Below are 20480 nucleotides of genomic sequence, written 5' to 3'. Positions count from 1 at the left end.
GGAGGCCTGCCTCTGCTTCTGATCCAGCTGCCTGCTGGGGAGCACCCTAGGAGGCAGATGATGGCTCAGGTACTTGGATCTCTGCAACCCAGGTGGGAGACCTGGAGGGAGTTCCTGGTTCCTACCCTTAGACCCGCCCAGCCCAACTATTTTGGGCATCTGGGGAGTGAAGAAGCAGAGGAAAGATCCTTCCTTCTTTCTCTCTCTCTCTGTCATTCTGCCTTTCAAATAAATCAACTTAAAAAAAAAAAAAAAACCTGCTTTTCTGGGGTTGGCACTGTCACAGTGGGTTGAGCTGCCCCTTGGGACATGCACATTCCACATCACAGTGACCAGTTTGAGTCACAGCTACTCCATTTCCAATCCAGCTTCCTGCGCATGCATCATGGGAGGGAGTTGATGATGGTTTCAGGTCTTGTATTCCTGCCACCCACGTGGGAGACATGGAGTTCTAGGCTCCTTGCTCTGGCCTGAACCAGCCCTGGCTGTTGCAGCCATTTTGGGGGAGTGAATCAGCAGCTGGAAGGGGTGTGTGTGTGTGTGTGTGTGTGTGTGTCAGTGGGGGTGGGGAGGTGGGGAGGCAGGGGCCTCTGCTTTCCAACTAGAAAAATTTTTAAAAGATTTACTTTTCTGATTTGTATATATTTCACATATTTATAAAGTTTCATTTATAGAAAGTATTCAAAGTTTAAAAACTATTGTTCTAATGTATAAACAGATGTGGCAGTCAGTATCAGTTAAATTGTCTGGTTTTTTAAATCGAAGTATAATTCACAAAGTACACACTTCCATGTGTCCAATTCAGTCACTTTCAGAACATCAAAAAGCTGTGCACTGATCACTAGTACAGAATTTGTGCTTGTCTGATTTTTTTATTATTTAAAAAAAGGAACAGAAGTGCAATATTCATTCAATAAATATGACTTGAACCTTATGCAGTCGCTGCAGCAAGTGAAGTCCATGACTTTAGGATGATGATGGCAATTTATCCATGAGATAATCAGTTTTCACACAGTCTCAATAACTGCAGCAATTTCCTTGAACTGTCTGTAGAAATTCTGGAGAGAAATGGGGAAAATAATATTAACTTTACTTTTAGAAGATATTTCAGTAGTTTATTAAAGTATATCTAACCAGAGGTTAGATACCAGAGGTTATATAGCATATAAGTTTTGCATTTTAATGCTACATCCTCAACTATGGAGACTTGCTCTCAAGAACAAAAGGTGCAGTTTTGTAGTCAAGCAAAAATGCTACTATAGAGTTGGATAATGAGCTTATGACAAATTTTTTTAAAAAGCCTAAAATAAAGTTTTTTGAAGATCATACCAGAAAGATTCATTAAATACCCAGCACTGTCTTAGACACTGAAGATAAAGACAAATATATCTTGGGTTCCTGGCCTCAAGTCATTTTTTAAGTCAAGGGAAAGCCTGCATTTCAGAGTGGGAAGGGCTAGACTGTTTAAAATCATGAATTCAATTATAGTAATAGAGACCCAACAATGACAATGGCTTATACTGTATTAATTTATTTTGTTGTCATTTAAAAATTGAGCTGGTATAATGGTTCTCCTGCACATGCCATCTTCTTTTTTAAAATCTCAGCTAAGAGAAAGATAAACAATTTTTTTTTTCCTTTCTTCTCCAATGACTGCCACAAAGGTAGGAGGCAAACTTCACTTAGCTCAACAATCAGGATACTGTCTAATGATTTACTTTTTTGAATTTTCCTTCTGATTTGGTATTAATTTTCTATCTTGGTATCTAACAACATGTATATTTTATTCTAATTTATATGTAAATTTGCTATGGGATGAAGCCAGGTGTAACTATTTCTTTAAAAATGTATTTTGATGGTTAAAATTTCAGCTACCACAAAGGTATAAATTGAAAGTTCCAAGAATGTTGTTAGCTCTAAACCACATAATGAGACCAACAGACCGGCTGTGTGGTTGGCTGTAAGCTATGTAAAAACCATTTTAAAAGAGTTTCCCACTAAAGAAAGTGTTCTTTATGTATACAGAATATATGTATATAAATCATAAATATATAATAGAATATCATCCATCCATACAAAGGAAGGAAATCCTACCATTTGTCACAATATGAATGACTGTAAAGGACATTATGCAAAGTGAAATAAGCCAGACATATACAATATGATCTCACTTGTATGTGGAAACTAAAAAGTCAAACAGCTAGAAGCAGAGATTAGAACAGTGGTTTCTAGCAGCTGGGGCTTGGAAAAAATGGGAAGTTACTGGGTATAAAAAAAACTTTAAGATATAAAATGAACAAAGGTGGAGCAGGCATGGAGGTACAATGGGTTAAGCTGCCACCTGCTATTCCAGCATCCCATATTGGAGCACCTGGTTTAAGTCCACGCTACTCCAGGCGTCTGATCCAGCTTCCTGCTAATGTACCTGCGAGGCAGTAGATGATGGCTCAATTGTTTAGGCTCTTGATCCATGGAGATTTAGATGGAGCTGCTGGCTCCCAGCTTTGGTGTGACCCACCCCAGGCTATCTGCCTTTCGGATAAGTAAATATATAAATAAATAATTTTTTTAAAAAGAAGATTAAGTTCTTGGGGGTCTAATATACTACATGGTGACTCTAGTTAATAATACTGTATACTTGCAGCCAGCGTTGTGGTGCAACAGGTTAAGCTGCCCCCTGCTCTGCTTCTGATCCAGCTCCCTGCTAATGTGCCTAGGAAAGCAACAGAAGATAAGTGCTTTAGCTCCTGCACCCATATGGGAGACCCAGATGGAATTTCAGTTGGCCATTTAGGGAGTAAACCAGCAGATGGAAGATTTTCCCTCTCTCTCTTTTTCTCTAACTCTTTCAAACAAAAAAAATCTTAAAAAAATAACACTGTACACTTTAAATTTGCTAAAAGAGTAAATTTTAAATTTCTTCCCCACATGCACATACAAAAAAAGAGTAACTGTATGATTGCAGTAATCATTCCATAATATATACATTTCTCAAATCATCATGTTGTATACCTTAAAATATATTATTTTAGTTTGGCAATATTACCTAAATAAAAATAGGAAAAAAGAGTTGTCTCATCTGTGATTTTTTTTCCTTTTTCCGTTGGTTTCACCCACTAAGTGGCCGCTACGGCCAGCATGTTGCGGCTGGCGTGCCGCACTGATCTGAAGCCAGGAGCCAGGTGCTTCCTCCCAATCTCCCATGCGGGTGCAGGGCCCAAGGACCCGGGCCATCCTCCACTGCACTCCTGGGCCACAGCAGAGAGCTGGAATGGAAGAGGAGCAACCAGGACAGAATCTGGCGCCCCAACTGGGACTAGAACCCGGGGTGCCAGTGCCGTAGGCGGAGGATTAGCCTAGTGAGCCGTGGCGCCGGCCGGTTTGGTCTTTATATTCAATTGAAGACTACTCACATTGTGTAATATACACCACTTATTTCCTTTTCACCAAGCCCCAATTGCTCATAAGACATTCATCAACAGTAAACATGTTAAACTTATGACTATTATTTTTAAAGTGAGCACTAATTGTTTTCAAAAAAATTAACCAAAAGAAAAGAAACTCCTTAAAATACAGCTTACAGGGGGTAGGTATTAGGCTGGCTGGTAGAATGCTAGTTGAAATACCTTGCTTCCTATCACAGTGCCTGAATCCAATGCCGGGGTCTGGTTACTGACTCCAGCTTCTTGTTGGTACAGGTTCTAGGAGGTAGCAGGTAATAGCCCAAGTGATAAGGCTCCTGCCACCGCTGTAGGAGAGCTGGATTGAGTACAAGCTTCAGCCCAGCCCTGCCTAGGCCTGGCCATTGTTAGCATTTTGGGAGTGAATCAGGGGGTTGAATCTAGCACTCTATTTGCTTCTTTTTCTTTCTCTCTCTTTCTCTCTCTGCCTTTCAAAGACAAATAAATAAAAATGTTTTTAAACTAAAGTCTATAAAAGAAATAAAAAGTTTTATAAAGAATATATATGAGGAGATTTTTCTTTTTCTTTTTCGAAGATTTATTTATTTGTTTGAAAGGCAGAGATACAGAGAGAGAAGGAGGGAGGAATGGAGGGAGGGAGTGAGAAAGTGAGAGCGAGAGCAAGAGATCTTCTATCCACTGGTTCACTCCTCAGTGGGGCTGGGTCAGGCTGAAGATAGGAGCCAGAGCCAAGAGCTTCTTCTGGGTCTCTCATGTGGGTGCAGGAACCCAAGCACTTGGGTCACCTTCTGCTGCTTTCCCAGGTGCATTAGCAGGGAGCTGTATTCCAAGTGGAGCAGCTGGGACTCGAACTGGCACCCATATGGGATGCCGGCACTGCAGGCAGAGGCTTAGCCTTCTAAGCCACAGTGTCAGTGAGATTTTTTTTTTTAAAAAAGCCTAGGACTAATGTATTTTTAGTATTATAAGTAATTCATATTTTATTTCCATTTTATTACTATGGTTGCTTTTCTTGGAGTACCTGACTTTTCCTAGAGTTCTAACTGGGAACAAAAGAACAAAACAAAAGTGTATGGGCAGTTAAATTAGTCAAGGACAACAGACCTCCAGGTGTGCACATTGAAAAGGAAACCCTTTTAACCTCCTTGGTTACAGGAAAGAGGCACACACACAGCTTAGTTACTTAAACCTCTAGTTGATAAAACCAGCCAATGAGTACAGTTGCTCTAATATTTACCTTGTAAACACTAGTCAGAAAATTTAGTCAATGCTATTCAAAGAAAATTTTCATTAAACTTATCATTATTGCATTTTAAACCTGAAGGAATAAGCATAAATTACTTACAAGCAAAGTAAATATTCTGTTTCAGAAGACAAAAATTCCCTAATCACACAAAGGCATACTGTTAAAGTGACCAAATGTCACAGAAGACAAATTCAGAACATTATACTGAAAATAATTTATTAAATTCCCAAAGAACACAAATCTACATCTTTGTGTATACTAATAAATTTAAAGCATATGAACTTGCAAATAGAAACAATTAAGATTTTTCCCTTAAGAAAGATTTCACGTATCTTTTTAAGCAGCGATAAGGAAAAAAGAACTAAAATAGAATGAGTTAAATCACAAACCTGAAACTGTGGAATTGTCATTTCAAAGGATTTGCTCTTTACGTGGCCAGCATGATCTGCTATTTTCAGCATCACTGCAACATAAGGGTACTTAAGAGATCTGCAACTGTCCGAGCTCACAGCCATACCAAGTTTCCACTGAAAATCTATAAGCTTTAATAAAACAGTACAAAGTAATAATTAGTAATCACACTGCCTTCAATGCAGATACTTAACTCAATATTACTGCTCTCACACTTAACTCTTAGTTTCAATGATGGTCACAGGAAAAGAAAAATCTTCATTTTACAGCTGCTAGAGAAAAAACAATCAAATGAAAAGAGAGGTAATAGGGATACAAACTAATAGGAATATAAACAGAAAGCAACACTATAAAGGCAAAAAGAAAAAAGTGAAAAGCCGAGAATATCTCCCGTGGGTGTATAATGAAATAGAAGGAAGATGAGGTAGCAGATTTCACATTTTGTTCCTGCACTTAAAAGGACTCTAAATGCTTTGGAGTATCTATCCCCTTACTTCCTGTTACATACATGCTTTCCTGTTCCATACTCCAAAAGTCCTGAATAGAAGATGGCTATCATCTTCACAGTGATGGTGGCACTCACAGCAATCATTCCAGTTTCTTGCTTCCCCATCGCCCACAAGTCAAGCCTAACATTAGCGTAAAGAGTGATAAGGTGGCTCTACATTTGGTCAGTGCTCATGAAGGGAACTCTCCAGGTGATGTCTATACAGTTTACCAGTATGAAATACCTCACTGGATCACCAAAGAAAGAGGTATCAATAGGTTATTCCATTTTGCAGATGACAAAATATAACTTCAGAGAGTAGGTAATATGTACAAAGGCACACATTTTCAGACTCTGAAACCAAAGTCTGTTTGATTCCAAAGACACAGGCTTACTGACTATTGACTCCCTCAATCCTTTTTATTTAGGTCCTGTCAATGATTATTCAGTGTTGCCATGGTACAAAACATGACTGGGGGGCTAGCGCTATGGCGTAGCAGGTAAAGCCACTGCCTTTCAGCTGGCATTCCATATGGGCGCTGGTTTGAGTCTCGGCTATTCCATTTCCAGTCCAGCTCTCTGCTATGGCCTAGGAAAGCAGAAGATGGCCCAAGTCCTTGGACCCCTGCACCCACGTGGGAAACCCAGAGGAAGCTCCTGGCTCCTGGCTTCTGATCAGTGCAGCTCCAGCCATTGAGGCCATCTGGGGAGTGAACCAGCAGAAAGAACTCTTTCTCTCTGCCTCTCTGTACTCAGCCTTTGAAATAAATACATAAATCTTTAAAAAAAAATAATTGGATAAATGCATCTTTTTCTTCTAATAATTAGTAAAATTTTATTTCAAAGGCAGAGACAGAGGTAAATAGATGGAGTTGGGGGAGAGAAAAAAAATCTCTTCCATCCTCTGGTTTACTCCCCAAAAGTCAACACCTGGGCCTGGGCCAGGCTTGGTGCCAAGAATTCAATCCAGGTCTCCCATGTGCGTGGCAGGGACCCAAGCACTTCAGCCATCACCAACTGTACCTGGGTTACATTAGCAAGAAGCTGGACTGGAAGCAGCAGTGAGACGTGATCTCATGCACTCTACTTTGATATGGGATGCCAGTGTCCCAGGCAGCAGCTCAGCCACCAGGTCAAACACCTACCCCTAAATCCAACTCTTAATACTGACTCTAAAACAAAACCACAGATGGAAGAATTTTGTTGGTCATGATTCCAAAGGGCGAACACGTACTTAATACACACCAACCACTCAAAAAAATGCTGATAACTTTTGCTACCACACTCATATTGACCAAAAAGCTTTGCTTTTTAATACACTTTTTTACAAAAGATGAGATTGGTATGGAGAAAAAAATTTCCTCCTCTCTTAGAATGACTCTAGACCAATCTGCTACAGCCTTAGGGCCAGAGAGGTGCTGATAAAAGGTTAACATCCTTAATACGTAAAAAAATGTACACAATCATTTTAAATAAAAGTTCTCTACACAAAGAGAAAGGATAATAGATAGGCACAGAAATACTATAAATGACTAATAAACAAAAAGGTGCTCACCTTCATCAGCAATCAGAAAAATGCAAAGTAAAACCACAATAAGATACCAACTACTACACACCTACCAAAATGGCAAAAAAGTAAGTCTGACAATTCCAAGTGCTGGGTACGAAGGATGTGAGGCAATGACAGTGTCACATGCTGTTGATGGATGTCTAAACTGGACTCATCTTTTGGAAAACTGCTTTTTCCAGGAAAAGTGAAGTAATGTGAACCGTGATCCAGCAATTCTACTAGGGACACTTGTACACAAGACTCATACACACAGCTTTATTCATAATAGTCCTAACCTAGAAGCACCACAAATGTTCATCAGTAAAAAGAAATATGTTACACAACAATGAAAATGAATAAACTTCAGTTACATTCAACACCAAAATATTTTTAATGTTTTTTAAAAATGAAAAGTTATGCTATTCCATTCACTTAAACGTGAGGAGCAGGTGGCTGTAAGAGAATATAATTACCACAAAAAGATAATCACACCTCTTGAATGGCAGAAGTAAGAGTGGCTATAGAAGGATGGGGTGGACTTCTGGGAGTACTGGGAATGCTCCATTTCTTGACTTTCGACCGTGGTTAGACAAGGTTCACTTTAAAATGATCTGTTAAAACTGTCTATTGTATATATGAGGGTACTTTAAAATGTTCCCAAAAAGTAAAATTAAAAAGTAAGTTTAGGTAAGACATTGTAGTGCAGCTTATTATGCTGTTGCTTGGGATGCCTCCATCCCATATTGGAATGTTGGGGACAGAATCCGGCGCCCCGACCGGGACTAGAACCCAGTGTGCCGGCGCCGCAAAGCGGAGGATTAGCCTAGTGAGCTACGGCGCCGGCCTCATATATACAGTTTTAACAGCATAATGATACTTCCCACTCTACCCTCCTTCCTTATTTTTCTTTTAATTAATTTTTACAATGACACACTTTCAATTTATGTTTTAATCACAAGCTTAACCTTCCACTAGATAAAGAATTCAACAAGGAGCCAGTGCTGTGGCACAGTGGATTAGGGCCCCGGCCTGTGGTGCTGGCATCTGAACATTAAGCCATTTTAACTTAACTTTTCCTGTAGGCAATGAGAACTCACTGAAAACTTCTTAGTAAAGAGAATGATATCAAAATATTGGTGAGATATATTCACCTGGTGGCAGTAGAACAGAATAATACAAGCATGAAGTTTTAAGTATCCAACAAGCAGGATTAAACTGATCCCAAGAAGGAGGCATACTAGATCTTGAAGACAGTCAACATAGCTATGGGATACAACCATAGGATGACGGGAGAATGCTGCTATCAGGGATCAAGCAAGATTCTACGTATTTTACGCACAAAGTTATCACTAAGAGGTGATGTTAGGGAAATCTAAATAGGAATGTTCATATTTGGCTAACAATCTAAAAATAGAATTCATAGTAGTTCGTAAATAGAGATAGTTTTTATTTCAGTTCAACAGTAATATTCAAAAATAAAAGCCAAAATGTCTTACTTTTAACCTTGTTTAGCCTGCAGAAGTCCTTGATGGAAGTAGTTCCATTCACACAATAAAACAGTAGAGTAAAATATTGTCTATTTGACTCCCAGGATCTGAGATAAAACTGGGTCATTTAGAATACTTCAAGCAGAAAAGCAACTGAGGAGCACAATGTTGGACTCCACTGCCCAGCAGAGCAGTGAGACTATCAGGTGAAGACATAAGGAGTGCTACCAGCAAGACATTTATTGTGCAGTGAATATTCATAATGAAAGACAGCAAGGATTGAGTACATGACATTAGAATTTCCAAAGTTCTAAACTCAATACTGAAATGCAAATAAAAGCAAATCTTCTAATAAAGATGGTTTAGTCTTAAATAGGAACCAACTGCATGAAAGATTTTGAGAAGACAAAAGAAAAAAAAATCAGAAGAGCACACACCAATATGGAGTATTAGCACTGAAACAAAATGCATGGCAGTCCCCAAATTCTTGCAGAATGGAGAAAGTGGTTTACAAAGGATTATATGCAAAGAAAAAAAGCTAGTAAAAATATTTAAAAATGAAAGTTAAAAGAATACAAAGAAAAACAACCAAAAAGCAAATACCAAGGTAAAGAAATTATCTGTGGTGAGTTATACTGAAAATTAACTGATATGGAGGCTGACATTATTGCTAAGATAAAACCATCATCACTTTAAGATCGAATGAAGGCCGGCGCCGTGGCTCACTAGGGTAATCCTCCGCCTAGTGGCGCCAGCCACTAGGTTCTAGTCCCGGTCGGGGCGCTGGATTCTGTCCCGGTTGCCCCTCTTCCAGGCCAGCTCTCTGCTGTGGCCAGGGAGTGCAGTGGAGGATGGCCCAAGTGCTTGGGCCCTGCACCCCATGGGAGACCAGAATAAGCACCTGGCTCCTGCCTTCGGATCCAGCGCGGTGTGCCGGCTGCAGTGCGCCAGCCGCGGCGGCCATTGGAGGGTGAACCAACGGCAAAGGAAGACCTTTCTCTCTGTCTCTCTCTCACTGTCCACTCTGCCTGTCAAAAACAAAAAACAAAAAACAAAAAAGATCAAATGAACAACTCCTGTGTTTTGAGTAAGGCACAAGAGTCCCCATTATTCAGGAACAATTGACTGAGTAATACTATGTCCTAAGCATTGGGGGTATAAAGATTAAAACAAAACTCCTGACCCCGTGAATTCTCAGTCTAGTGGGGAAGACAAACAATAAAAATATAATGAAGCTGTAGGACACGTCACAGTGTGGAAAAAAAGTAGGGTAAGGTAACAGAGTGACAAGGAATGCTATACAGGCTGAGGGCGATCTCTGCCCGGACTGTGGTCTCTGAGGAGAAGATGACAGGCTATCTGGAGAAAGGGCTATTCTGGACAGCGGGAGAAGCACACGAGCCTGGTGCGTTGGAGGAATGAAGCCTGTGGCAGGAAAGGCATGAGCTGGGGGCAAGAGTGGTAAATGGTGAGGGATCATCTCTGGAAGGCTCCTGTAGGTCAAGGTAAACATTTGAGACTTTGTTATAATGTGAAGGGAATCTCTTTCTTGAAAAGCTGTGAGCAGCACAGAGCACAAGGCTCACTTAGACTGCAAAAGGCACATCACCACTGCCCGATGGGGCACTCAGGTTAAACAGAGAAAGCAGGAGACCCAGCTGAGAGGCTATTGTAGCAGCCTAGAAAATGGGATAGCGGCTTGGACCAGGTGGTAGCAAACGGAATCTCAGTAACTTTTTAAAGAGAGTAGAGCTGAGATTAAGCAGATCATACTTCATAAGAAAAAGCTTTGAAAAAGTCTAAATTCCAGAACCACGACTGGTTCTTACGAATACAACTTAGCTAATTTTCCTAGAAAAAGTCCAAACTTTCTCAGACTTTGCTCTTATTAACAGTCCTCAACACATTCTTTAGGTGAAGCTCACAAAAGCATGGGGGGTCCCTCCGCTTTTTTAATTCTCAGACTCATCCACACTGGGCCTACAGCGATTTGTCAGCTGAACTTCAGGCACTGGTTTCTGCAGAGCTTCTCCTTGGTAAATGGTGATTCTCTGTACTCTTAGGCCTGTTTCTGATTCAGGGAACAGAGGTTTGCTCTATGACCTCAATTCTCTGACAGATCCAAAAATAGTCATTTTTTCAGTTTGTTCAGCTTTTACTTCTTGATTGAACAGTGATGACTTCCAAACTCCTTTTGTGTTCGACCAGAAATTAGAAGTCTATAATTTTTTTAATAATTTTATTCATAAAAGTTTTAAACATCTTTAGTTTATTTGTTTTTTTTGTTTTTTGAGAGGTAGACAGAGGTCCCTAAATGCTTGCTATGGCCACGGCCAAAGTCAAGAATTGGGAACACAATTCAGTTCTCCCAGGTTGACAGCAGGAATCCAATTACTTGAACCATCACCTCGGCCTCGGAGAGTCTGCAAGAGCGGGTAGCTGGAGTTTGGAGCCAGAGCTGCAAATCAAACCCAAGTACACTGACGTGGGTCACAAATGTCTCAACCAGCATCTTATTTACTAGGCTAAACATCTGTCCCTTTTTTGTTAATTTATCACAAGGTACACTGTAATTTATTTAATATTGTAAATGTCATCTTTTTAAAAATTATATTTTCCAACTCTGTGCCTGAACTGTAGACATGCAACTGCTAAGCCCTCAGGCTAATTTAACAGTCTGTTTATAAATTATTGTGGCTTTTCTCATGTAAACTATCATAAAACCTCTGAGGGAATCATTGCATGGAAGGCATGTGTAGTAGGCTAAATGAGGGTTCTGCAAATCTGTCTATGCCCTAATTCCCAAACACTGTGACTATGCTACCTTATGTGACAAAATGGACTTTGTCGATGTGACAAAAGTAAGGATATTAAGAGAAGCGTCTCCTGGATGATCCAGGTGGATCCAATGGAATCACGAGGGAACATCAGAGAAGGCAACGTGACTACAGAAGCAGGGATTGGCATGATGTGCTTCGAAAACAGAAGTAGCAGCCACAGCCAAGAATTCAGAAGCCTCTAAGAGCAGAAGATAAAGAAACAGGTCATTTCCTAAAAATGCCAAAAAGAACTTGGCCTCACCACAAGCACAGGAAGATTGGATTTGGACTTCTGACTCCATTTGCGTCTCCCATGTAAGTGGCCAGGGTCCACATACGTGGGCCATCTTCCACTGCATTCCCAGGTACACTGGCAGGGAGTGGGACTGGAACTGGAAAAGCCAGGACTCTAACCAGCACTCGTATGGAATGCTGGTGCTGAAGCTTAACCTGCTATACCACAATGCCAGCTCCCCAAACCCCTGATCTAGTATAATTTGATTTTGGGATTTTTGGTTTTAGGATTACACATGATTTGATGTAAGTGCATGGAGAAAATGAGTTCTAAGAAATTAAATCAAACTGCACTAAATCAGAGTGGGCATTTAACCTAGCAGTTAAGATGACTGCATCCCATATTGGAGTACATGGGTTCGATTCCAGACTCTGGCTCCTGACTCCATACTCCTGTGAATGCAAACCCTGGGAGGCAGCGGTGCTGACTCAAGTAACTGGGGTCCTGCTACCAACAAGGAACATCTGGCTTCAATCCAGGCCCAGCCATCCTTGCAGTTAAAGGCACAGAGGGAGTGAATCAGCAGATGGGCTTCTGTCTCTCAAAGAAATACATTTTAAAAATACACTAACTCGGGCAACAGCAAATCAGGTAGTGCAAGTGTTACTATCTCCCTGCATTCTGCTACCTTCCAGTATCCTCAAAAGCAAGAGCAAGATCAGTTGGAAGCAAATGAGAGAGAGTAGCCAACTGACTTCTCTCAAACTCTGTATTCTCAAGATTTCTTATCTCAGCCCTTTTGCTGTAGGGTATCTCCTACTCTAGTTCTTCGGGATGGGGTGGGTGGCGGAGCTTAAACCACAGTGGCAGCGGATACCACGTCAGGTGCAAGGGGAAAGAGCAGGCAGGAAGGCGGGTTAAAGGTCACCGGCTCACAGACTTGGGTGAGGCACCGTCCGCCGGCGGCGAGGCGGGCTCGGTGCTGCGGCCCGCCCCCTGCCCACGGGAGGCCGGCTGACGACAGGACGGGGCGGCCACTCACTCACCTGGTCGGTAACCTGAAACGGAAGAAAAAAAAAAAACTCAATTTAGGGACAGATCTCGCTCCAGAGCTCCTCTGTCGTCTCGCCTTCCCGGCCGGAACTTACTTTGGAGCTGGCATCCAGCACCGGCTCGCTGGACCCCTCCATGGCAGGATTCCAGGGCTCGCGGCGCGGACACCGCCGGACCCCCGCCCCCCGGCTAACACTTCCGCTTCCTCTTCCTGATGTTCATGGCCCGGCGCACGCAGTGGACGTAGTGGGGAGGCGGAGACCGACAGCTATGCGTAACTCATCTTTTATCTCAATTAGCACAGTTCTAAGGAGAGAAATGGAAACAAAGTAATTACAAGTAGAGCTAAAAAGGCCGTAGATTTGGAAGATGTCTTGCGAAGGGAAGGCTTATTTAATTTATGCTGCTGCCTCCCCCATCGTAGGCTGCAAAGGTGGGCTCTTCCAGTCTGGGAGGGCCCACGGGCTAGACTCTGAGCATGCGCAGACTGTGCCTGCAGGAGTAGTTGATCCTGACCGAGTTTGAAAGCAACTTGGAGACCAGAGGTCCTCCCGTGGACCTTATCTCTGTGAGACAGATGCCTGTGCGAGCTGTAGTTGCGTGATGAGGTTTCGTCGCTTGGATTTACTTTACTGGCTTGTGTGTTTGAAGAGGGTTGGGGTCTATTCCCATTCCAACCCTCGACCTTAGCAGTTCCTTCCTGACTTCCCACTCGCAAATCCATTCTTCACAGAATATGCAGAGGGAAACTTTTTTTCCCCAGCTTTTTGAAAAACAAAAAAATATATTGAAAGATGAAAAAAATAGTTCAGTGAACACCACTTCATTTAGATTCCCCAGTTATGAGCCTTTATACACATTTGCTTTATTTCTGCCTCCGTACATAGTAATGATGATACTTCATCCCTAAATACTTGAGCACCGATCTCCTCAGACCAAAGACATTATCCCACATCGCCACCTCAACCACACGCAGGAAATTTAACACTGATAAAATACGATTACCTAATAAATAGGTCAAGTTAAAAGTACTCCAATTGTTTCAACAATATTCTTGAAAATCTTCCTATTCCACCCACAACCAGAACCTAATCAGGAGCTGCTGCTGAATGGAGTGGTTGTATCTCTCGAGCCTATTATCTAGACCTGCAGGGGTAAAGTGACACAGGACTATCCATTCCCTACTGGAAGCTCTGAAGGAGAACCTGCTGTGAGGCTCATTCAAGTCGTGGGCAGAACTCAGTTCTGAGCAGTTCCCGTTTTCCTTGATGGTCTTACATGGTGATTCTCAGGCTCTAAAGACCACCTGCATTTCTTGGATTGCGGCCTCCATAAATGCCAGCAGTGACAAGTCAAGTCCTTTCACACTTGAGCTCCCTCTAATGTCCACTTCTGCATCGTCCTCTCCAGTGCCTTCTTTAGCTGCATCTCTCTGACTCCTGAGCAAGTTCTCTGTGCTGTAGGGATCAAAGGGTTAGATCAAGCATAATCAAATAAGCCAGAATAACCTCCCTCTTTTTAAAGTACTTAGTCGTATCTGCAAAGTCCCTTCAGAGAAGTACCCAAATTAGTGTTTCCTTGAATTATCTAAGGATGAGAATCTTTAGGAGGGGCAGCATCTCTAGAACACTGCTTACCACACACTCCTCCCACAGGACTGTTGGAGAATTACACTAGTTAATGCACTAGTTACACTAGTTAATGTATGTAAGGTACCTAAAGCTGCCTGGCATGTAGCAGTCAGAACCCAAGCTGGAAAAAGACACTGATTTGAGATTCTGGGACCTTGTTAAATACATTAATTAGCTTGGGAACATTGTCCTTAAATGAATGAAATTATTTCTTCCCTAAGGAGTTCTGATTTAAAAGAACACTGTTCTTTATCCAGTTAGCCGGTGCATCTGTTCCATTTGTCAGGAACTTTTTCTTTATCTCTTGGCTGTCATATTTATGCATTATGGCCGCGGTACACAGGTAAGGAGGAAAATACACACACACACAAATCTTAACTTTGTAAGAACAAAAGTGATAAGAAAAGTAAAAAGGTTTTCCAAAAGTTAATATTTGTTGTTTCTCTGTGGTTATCATGCATTCCTTTTTAAAAAATTATCTTTTAAAATTATTATTCTTAGTCATAAAAAATGCCTCTTTCTTGTTCTGGTGCTCCTGACACTCCAGAAGCACGTATGATAAACTTAAAACCTCCATATTTTTATAAGTTTCTTATTACTTCTTTTTTTGGGGGGGCAGGCAGAGTTAGTGAGAGAGAGAGAGACAGAGAGAAAGGTCTTCCTTTTTCCATTGGTTCACCCACCAAATGGCTGCTGTGGCCAGCGCACCACGCTGATCCAAAGCCAGGAGTCAGGTGCTTTCTCCTGGTCTCCCATGCGGGTGCAGGACCCAAGCGCTCGGGCCATCCTCCATTGCCCTCCCAGGCCACAGCAGAGAGCTGGACTGGAAGAGGAGCAACCAGGACAGAATCCGGCGCCCCAACCGGAACTAGAACCCGGGGTACCGGTGCCGCAGGCAGAGGATTAGCCAAGTGAGCCGCGGCGCCAGCCTTTTATGTCATTTTTTAAAAAAAAAATTTATTTACTTATTTAAAAGGCAGAGTTATCTAGAATGGCAGCACTCCTGCCTCAGAATCAACCCTTGGGACATTCGGATATGGCTAAAAGGTCCATGAGAGTCTCACAGGCATGGAAAGCCATGACACGGTGGCAAAAAACAATCTAAATGAAAGATCCTGGTGAACAAGACCCCAGAAGAAGGAACAGGCCATCAAGGAGAGAGGCGCCTTTCTCTGAAGGGAGGAAGGAACCTCCACTGTGATACGGCCTTGACTAAACAAATTCAGAGTCGGTGAACTCAAGGGGCTTCCATAGCCTAGACAGCTCATAGCAAGAGTCTCGGGTGATTGCTGACGCCATAAATAAGAGTGCCAATTGTTAACAATGGGAGTCACTGGGTACATGCTCCCCACATAGGATCTCTGTCCTTAATATGTTTTACTATGAAACTTAAAAACAACACTACTAGTCGAATAATACCCTATACCTTGTGCGGTTGTGTGAGTGCAGCCTGTTGAAATCCTTGCTTAGTATATACTAAGTTGATCTTCAGTATATGAAGGTAATTGAAAATGAAACTCAATGAAGGGCGGGATGGGAGAGGGAGTGGGAGAGGGGAGGGCCACGGGAGGGAGGGAGGTTGTGGGAGGGAAGCCACAACAATACACAAGTTGCACTTTGTAGATTCACATTTATTAAATAAAAAAATAACTATATAACCAAAAAAATAAAAAGAAAAAAAGGAACTTAATACTTTACCCTTTTAGCATTTTTTATGTTCTACTTAAAACCATTGGTTGAACTCTGTAATTAATACACAATTACTCTTAAGTGTTTAATTAATGCTATAACTAGTACTCAAATAGTATTTTACACTTTGTGTTTCTGTGTGGGTGCAAACTGTTGAAATCTTTACTTAATATATGCTAAATTGATCTTCTGTATATAAAGATAATTGAAAATTAATCGATGTGAATGGAAGGAGAGAGGGAGTGGGAGAGGGGAGTGTTGTGGGTGGGAGGGAAGTTACGGGGGGGGGGAGCTATTGTAACCCATAAGCTGTACTTTGGAAATTTATGTTCATTAAATAAAATAAAATAAAAGGCAGAGTTAAAGAGAGAGGGGCACACACATACACACAGAGAGACTTTTCATCCACTGGTTCACACCCCAATAGTTGCAACAACCAGGGCTGGTCCAAGCTGAAGCCAGGAGCCAGGAGCTTCATCCAGGTCTCCCATGTGGGTGGCAAGGGTGTAAGTACTTGGGCCATCTTTTGCTGCTTTCTCAGACGATTAGCATGGAGCTTGATTGAGCAGAACAGCCCGGACACAAACTGACACCCATATGGGATGCTGGCATTGCAACGGCTTAACCCAGTACGCCACAATGTCAGCTCCAAGTCCTCCATCTTACAATAGTTCCGAACTTATGCAAGCTCCACAATTAGAAAATAAAGTTGTGGACTCATAAGGCTTCCATAGCCTTGGCAGCTCATGACAAGAGCCTCGAGTGATAACTGACGTCATAAATAAGAGTGTCAATTGTTAAATCAACAATAGCAGTCAGAGTGCACTTGCTCCCCATGTAGGACCTCTGTCCTTAACATGTTGTACCATGAGAATTAATGGTAAAACTTGTCTTCAAACAGTACTTTATACTTTGTGTGTCTGTGTGTATGCAAATTGTTGAAATATTTACTTAGTATAGACTTGGTTTTCTGTATATAAAGATAATTAAAAATGAATCCTAATGAAGAATGGGATGGGAGAGGGAGTAGGAGGTGGGATGGTTTTGAGTTGGTGGGAGGGTGGGGATGGGGGGAAGAACCACTATATTCCAAAAGCTGTACCTATGAAATTTATATTTATTAAACAAGAGCTTTCTAAAAAAAGGAAAGTAAATAGAGATTTTATTAACAGAGTCAAGAAAAATCTGAAAGCCAAAAATGCATGGGTATAACTGTTGTTTCATTTATATTTATTTTTATCCAATGACCTGTAAAGGAGGGCATATAAATCAGATAGTATTTTTGGAGGTGTGAGCACTTGCTGCAGCAGTTAACACATTGCTTGGAATGCCAACATCTCAGTGCAATGCCAGAGTTTGAGTCCTGGCTCCGTTCCCAAATCCAGATTCTTGCTTATGTACACCTTGGGAGGTAGCAGATAACAGTCCAAGTGATTGGGTCCTTGACACCCACTTGGGAGACCCAGCTTGTGTTTCTGGCTCCAGGCTTCATCCTGGTCCAGCCCCCGCTGTTGAGACCATTTGGAGAGTAAAATAGCAGATGGGGGATCTTGCTCTCTCTCTCTCTCTCTCTCTCTATATATATATATATATATATATTCTCTCTTTCTCTGTCTTTCAACTAAATAAAATAAATCAACAAAAAACAATTTTGGAGCTCGTCCAATTAACCTATTACTGTCATATACATAGGAGGACATTCACAGAACGATGGCATGAACTCTGGCCTCAAAAAGGTAAATGTGTAAATGAGAAAACAAAATTGACACGCATGAAGCAAGTAATGCTTCATTCTAAGCATTCGAGGCTTTTCTGGGCCCGTTGATCTAAATCTAACTCAAACTAGTCTGAGCAGTATTACAGAAAGTATCGTCTCACAGGGCAGCCTCTCAAGAGTCGGAGCCAGCTGTGGGGCCAACAGAACTGTGTGATTTCAGTAGTGAAGAGGCCCAGTCTCACTTTCTCAGTTGTGCTCAGGCTTTCTGCCTGCCTGGTGACTTAGTTCACTTTGACTTTTCTACATGCAGGAAGGAGAGGGCTGTGCACATACAGACAAATGGCCACCGGCTTCTCTGGAGCCATATGATCCACCAGGAAAGCAGCATCTGCTCTTCCATCTCAGGCCTCAGGGAAGAACCTGACTGATCTGCCCAGTTGATCCCTGCTCCTTGAGCCAAGACTATGGTGATGCACTACTATTTTTGCCCAAGGCCCATGTGGTGTTCTTAAAGAACAGAACTGAGTGATCCTTGAGCCTAATTAGCAATATGAGGAGTGAGAAGATACACCCTATAAGAGAGAGAGGCGGGGCCAGTGTTGTGGCAGTGGGCTGAGCTGCTTCCTGCAATGCTGGCATCCCATGTGGAAACCCATTAGAATCCCAGATGCTCCTCTTCCAATCCAGTTCCCTGCTAATGCACCTGGGAGGACAGCAGAAGATGGCCCAAATACTTGGGGTCCAGCCACCCACATGGGAGACTCAGATGCAGTTCTGGGCTCTTGACTTCAGCCTGCTCCAGCCCTGGCCATTGCAGTCAATTAGGGAGCAAACCAGCAGATGGACTGGACAATTTCTCTCTCTCTCTCTCCCTCCCCCCCCTTCTCTCTCTCTCTCTCTCTCTCTCTCTCTCTCTGTAACTTGGCTTTCAAATAAATAAATCATTTTTTTAAAGACAGAGGCGAGGATAATGCAACAAAAGTTGGATGGAAAGATGCTGAGAAAGCCAAAGCAATACATATCCACAGGGCACATTTATTTATACTGTACTATACTTTACTACCCTATGTAATCAGTAAATGTGTGAGACAGAATAATGGCTCCTCAAAGATATCCACATCCTAATCTCCAGAATCTATGACTATACTATGACATGACAAGGGGAAATTAAGGTCTACTGACCTTAAAAGAAAGAAATTTTCCTGGGTTATCCAAGTGAGCCCAATATAATCAGAATGGTCCTTAAATGTTAAAGGCAGAAGAGCAAGAGAGAAGAATGTCAGAGTGATAACATGAGATAAGGACTTTGTTGGCCTTTCCTGGATTTCAGTATAGAATGGGACCATGGAAGGCAGGTTGCCTCTAGAAGCTGGATTAGGAAAGAAAATAGATCTTTCTCATATGGTTTCCAGAAGGAGCAGAGTCCTACTAACATCTTCAGTTTTAGCCCAGTGAGAAACAACTAGCATCCTGACCTTCAGACTGGAAGAGAATAGATTTGTATGGCTCGAAGTCACTAAATTGGTCATGTGTTACAGCAACGGCAGGAGAATAGTATAGTGGAGGATAATGATCAAGCACTGGGGGCATTAGCATCACCTATGCCCAAATGTAAGTCCCTCTACCAGCACTCAGCATGTGACTTCAGTAAATTTTTCCTTTATTTTGTTCATTTATTTGTTCTTTTTTATGTGAAACAGAGAGACAGGCAGACAGAGAGTTCCTATCTGCTGATTTACTCCTCAAATTCCTGTAGGACTCAGGGCTGGGCCAGGCCAAACCTGGGAGCTGGAAATTCAACCCAGGTCTCTCAAATGGGTGGCAGGGACCTAAGTACTTGAGCCACCACCTGTTGCCTCCCGGGGTATACATTAGTGGGAATCTGGAATCAGAAATGGAGCAGAGACTCTAACCTAGGTACTCAGATGTAGGATGTGGGCATCCCAAGTGACATTTAAAAAAAAGATATTTATCTATTTGAAAGCCAGAGTGATAGAGAGATCTTCCATCTACTGGTTCATTCCTCAGATGGCTGCAACAGCCAGGACTAGACCAAGCCAAATCCAGGAGATAGGAGCTTCATCAGCATCTCCCACGTGGGTAGCAGGGGCTAGAACACTTGGGTCATCCTCTGCTGCTTTTCCCAGTCTATTAGCAGGGAGCTGGATCAGAAGTGGAGCATCTAGGACTAGAACTAGTATAGAATGCCAACACTTAAGGCAACAGCTTTATCCGCTACACCACAACAATAGCCCCTAGAATTCTTATCTGTAAAAATAGGGCCAGTAATATTTGTCTTGCCAGGCCTTTATTAAAGGATAAATGAGATTATGTATATAAAGCTCGTGTTAAAGTTCCTGGACATAGTAACTACTGAATAAATAGCAAGCAAGTACTGTTACCTTCATGGAGTCAACCTTCCAAAGAGGCCTGTAGGTTATCTACATCAAACATATTCCCATGTTAAAGATGGGGAAACAGGAGCTCAGGAATGTTAAGCATCATCATCTACCTAAAAGAGAAAACTCTAAATAGTCTGGTTTTAATTTGCAGTCTGCACTCTAACTTGACAGAACCCCAGGGAAATTCCAGAGTAATTGCTGAATCCTTTTTAGATGCTTTCTGCTAATTGAGTGTTGTATCCATACTCTAGGCCATTTAAAAACAAATGTGAATGTATGTGTGTGCATGTGTGTGTGTGTGTGTGTGTGTGGTGGTGGTGGTGGTAATCAAT

General features: G+C 41.9%; 1 protein-coding gene across 8 annotated transcripts; it reads right to left on the bottom strand.

Moving 5' to 3' along the window:
- Window positions 1–852: 852 nt before the first annotated feature.
- On the bottom strand, window positions 853–12900 carry COMMD6 (COMM domain containing 6). 8 transcript variants are annotated; one of them, XR_016212823.1, is made up of 5 exons: window positions 12805–12900; window positions 12703–12714; window positions 11427–11620; window positions 5058–5210; window positions 853–1058 (listed from the first exon to the last, which is right to left on the bottom strand). XR_016212823.1 is itself a non-coding variant. In XM_089303592.1 (5 exons), exons 3-5 carry the CDS (start codon window positions 9564–9566, stop codon window positions 1008–1010), a joined length of 267 nt encoding a protein of 88 aa, XP_089159718.1. In that variant the 5' UTR covers window positions 9567–9630; window positions 12703–12714; window positions 12805–12900; the 3' UTR covers window positions 853–1007. The 8 variants fall into 8 exon arrangements, 7 of the variants coding, with proteins under 7 accessions (XP_089159718.1, XP_002713034.1, XP_089159717.1 ...); XM_089303592.1 differs by lacking the exon at window positions 11427–11620 and adding an exon at window positions 9504–9630; XM_002712988.6 differs by lacking the exon at window positions 11427–11620.
- Window positions 12901–20480: the final 7580 nt, after the last annotated feature.

The sequence above is a fragment of the Oryctolagus cuniculus genome, chromosome 9 (assembly GCF_051225735.1).
Source record: "Oryctolagus cuniculus isolate XC-2025 breed Fujian yellow rabbit chromosome 9, ASM5122573v1, whole genome shotgun sequence".
Classification (NCBI taxonomy): Eukaryota; Metazoa; Chordata; class Mammalia; order Lagomorpha; family Leporidae; genus Oryctolagus; species Oryctolagus cuniculus.
Note: the sequence above shows the minus strand (reverse complement) of the source record. Positions and strands in the feature narration are given on the sequence as shown.

Bases quoted from the DNA above. Each gene is read 5' to 3' on its own strand.
- COMMD6 (XM_089303590.1), bottom strand. From the start codon at position 12,846: ATGGAGGGGTCCAGCGAGCCGGTGCTGGATGCCAGCTCCAAA. The intron at 11,061-11,426 runs GTAGCATAGTCA...TTTGATTTGCAG, and splicing joins AGTCCATTTTGTCACATAAG to CTCTGGCTCCAAACTCCAGC.